Source organism: Phytophthora parasitica (genome assembly GCF_000247585.1).
Source record: "Phytophthora parasitica INRA-310 unplaced genomic scaffold supercont2.43, whole genome shotgun sequence".
NCBI classification, from domain to species: Eukaryota; Oomycota; class Peronosporomycetes; order Peronosporales; family Peronosporaceae; genus Phytophthora; species Phytophthora nicotianae.
Window position 1 is genome coordinate 310,000 of NW_008649029.1, and position 2,416 is coordinate 312,415.

The 2,416-nt window shown below is 49.2% G+C and overlaps 2 protein-coding genes across 2 annotated transcripts; both read right to left on the minus strand.

The window, feature by feature from the left end:
• Positions 1-289: 289 nt before the first annotated feature.
• On the minus strand, positions 290-1,250 carry PPTG_14500 (hypothetical protein; the record flags this gene model as incomplete). The annotated part of the gene is made up of 2 exons (XM_008911831.1): positions 290-664; positions 723-1,250. The coding sequence occupies 2 exons, from the start codon at positions 1,248-1,250 to the stop codon at positions 290-292; spliced, it is 903 nt and encodes a 300-aa protein (XP_008910079.1).
• A 137-nt stretch (positions 1,251-1,387) lies between these two features.
• Positions 1,388-2,416, minus strand: PPTG_14501 (hypothetical protein). Its single transcript, XM_008911832.1, has 3 exons — positions 2,359-2,416; positions 1,946-2,290; positions 1,388-1,874 (listed from the first exon to the last, which is right to left on the minus strand). Exons 2-3 carry the CDS (start codon positions 2,267-2,269, stop codon positions 1,443-1,445), a joined length of 756 nt encoding a protein of 251 aa, XP_008910080.1. The 5' UTR covers positions 2,270-2,290; positions 2,359-2,416; the 3' UTR covers positions 1,388-1,442.

Sequence of the window (2,416 nt, forward strand, 5' to 3'; positions counted from 1 at the left end):
AGTTGCGATAGTTCATTCCTCGGTGTAGAAGCAGATGATCGCTTTGCGATCGCGTGTCCTCGCAGATGATACGTCAAGCCTCGCAGCATCCGATGCTTGATCTCAACGGGTGATACACGAGAGACCCAAATGATGATGTCGCGGTCGGCTTCTACGTATCGTCGAATAACTTGCTTCACTTTAATGTCCGCTCGAGACGTGTTGGAATGCATCTCCATCGTAAAGTCTTCCAAGATAGTATTGGACTCGTCGATATACTGATCCACCACAACAGTTAGAGCTACCACAGCTACGATGCGTGTGCCATACGAACAGTTCGTACCTTTTCCGCTTTTTGGTAGAGACTGCCATTGCCTGCATGTTTCTCGAGGCTCTTGAAGTGACTCCACAGCGCTTCGGTCACTGCTTGCAGCCTGAAAGCCAATAGTTTGTTCGAGAAGGCTTCAAGGTATTTCCCGTCGTCACCTTCTCGGATATGGATGTCGCTGGGGGTAGCTACCATATTTGCCAGACCGTTGGCAGCGAACACCGCGTCAACTTCTTGTCGAGCAGCTTCCAGATGTCGAAAGAGTTGCTGGAAATCTCCGAGATCTACCCGAACTTCTACGATATTAACGATGCTGTTACGGCTGGTGTTGGCGATCAACGATGCGCACTCATTCGACTACAAAACCACAAAAACTCATTAGATCAATGCGCTGCGTAACGTCCAGGACACGTACCAGTTGTCGAGCTTTCCTCTGTAGCAAGCTCTTTAGATCATCTGCCATCTTTTGCTGGCGCTGCACAGCTAGCTTTAAGCGTACGTTCTCGCCCTCGGCTTCACTGCGTTGACGTCGTTGCTGAGTAGCAACCTGTTGCCACATACTCGGTAACTGTGGGGCAGAGTCCGTCGACTCTTCTGTTGGTTGTCTTGCTTCAATTTCACCTCGCCGGGTCTGCAGAGTCTGAAGATCCAATTGGAGCTTCTCGAGTTGCTTGCGAAGGCCCGCAATTTCTCGTCTGCGCTCGTTTCTAGCCCGATTCGGGTTCCCATAGACACCAGCATGACGCAGTTGCCGTCTCCTCTCGTTTTTCGTTGCCTGTCTGGATGCTTTATTGTCCCGAAAAGCGGGTGATGCTAACGTGCTATTGCGTTCGCGGGGGTCCTGCGGAGAAAGAGGTCGTCTCGCTTCTCCAAATTCGTCCACGAACGACAGTGCCGCCTCTAGAACCTCTCTATTATCCTCTTCCTCCAAGAGGAACGCCATTTTCAGTCCTTAATTAACGTGAAAGGGTTAAGTAATCGTTGCTTTGTGAGGGGCCAATGAAAACGCGTAGATGCGCATAGTATGGTGCATTAGTTTCCATAGTGCTGGCTGGCTAAGCGTGTGGTTGATAAAGCGACTCTCAATGCCACTTTGGTGAACGCCTATATTTTTTTACTGCATGTTAAAGCATGTCTATTGCATGTGCTCTTTGAGTGCTCGGTCTACCAACGCACTCTCGATACGGTCCTGGTGATTCCGAATATTCTGTACGGTGTTGCCGATCAAGAAATTGATGAGCATTCGCGCGTTAGCAGGGTCATACCACGTGCCGGGTACTTGGTCGAGAGAGATCAGTGAGCAGAACTGCAGTTGTGAGAGTTCGCGGTCTAAAGTTGAAGCTGACGAGCGCTTGGTGAGGGCGTAACCGCGAAGATGGTACGTAAGTCCACGTAGCATCTTGTGTTTGATCTCCGTCGGTGATACATGTGAAATCCAGATCACAACATCTCTATCTGTCTCGACATATCGCCGCACTACTTGCTTCACCTTGATGTCAGCGCGAGAACTATTGGAATAGAGCTCCTTTGTGAACTCCTCGATGATCGTGTACGGCTCATTTAGGTTCTATGGGCACAGATCAAACGGTCAACTACTATACTTAATAAAGTCTCGGGTGGACTATCGCAGTGTCTTACCTTTGCCGATTTTTCGTATATGCTTCCATTGCTAGCATGCTTCTTGGTGCCTTTAAAATGGTCCCACGCTGCCTCTCTCGCATCACTCTGGCTAAAAGGCAATAACTTGTTTGCGAACAGCTCAAGGTATTTGCTACCGACACCTTCACGAATATGAACGTCACTAGGAGACATGACCATGTTGGACAGACCATTATCAGCGAAAATCGCGTCCATTTCTCGATACGCAGCTTCGTTTAGTCGGAAGAGAGCTTCAAAGTCGGCGATGTCTCCACGGAAGTCCAACACGCGGACAATTTGAGGTTTCGGAGCGCTCACGTCCATGAAAGAAATACATTCGCCCGCCTGCACAGCACCAACAATATTAACCTCACCCTTCCCAACCACCGGAATGTATGCGCTATCCGTCTTACCAATTGACTCGCTCGCTTTTGTAACAATTTACGGAGATTATCTGCCACCTTTTGCTGT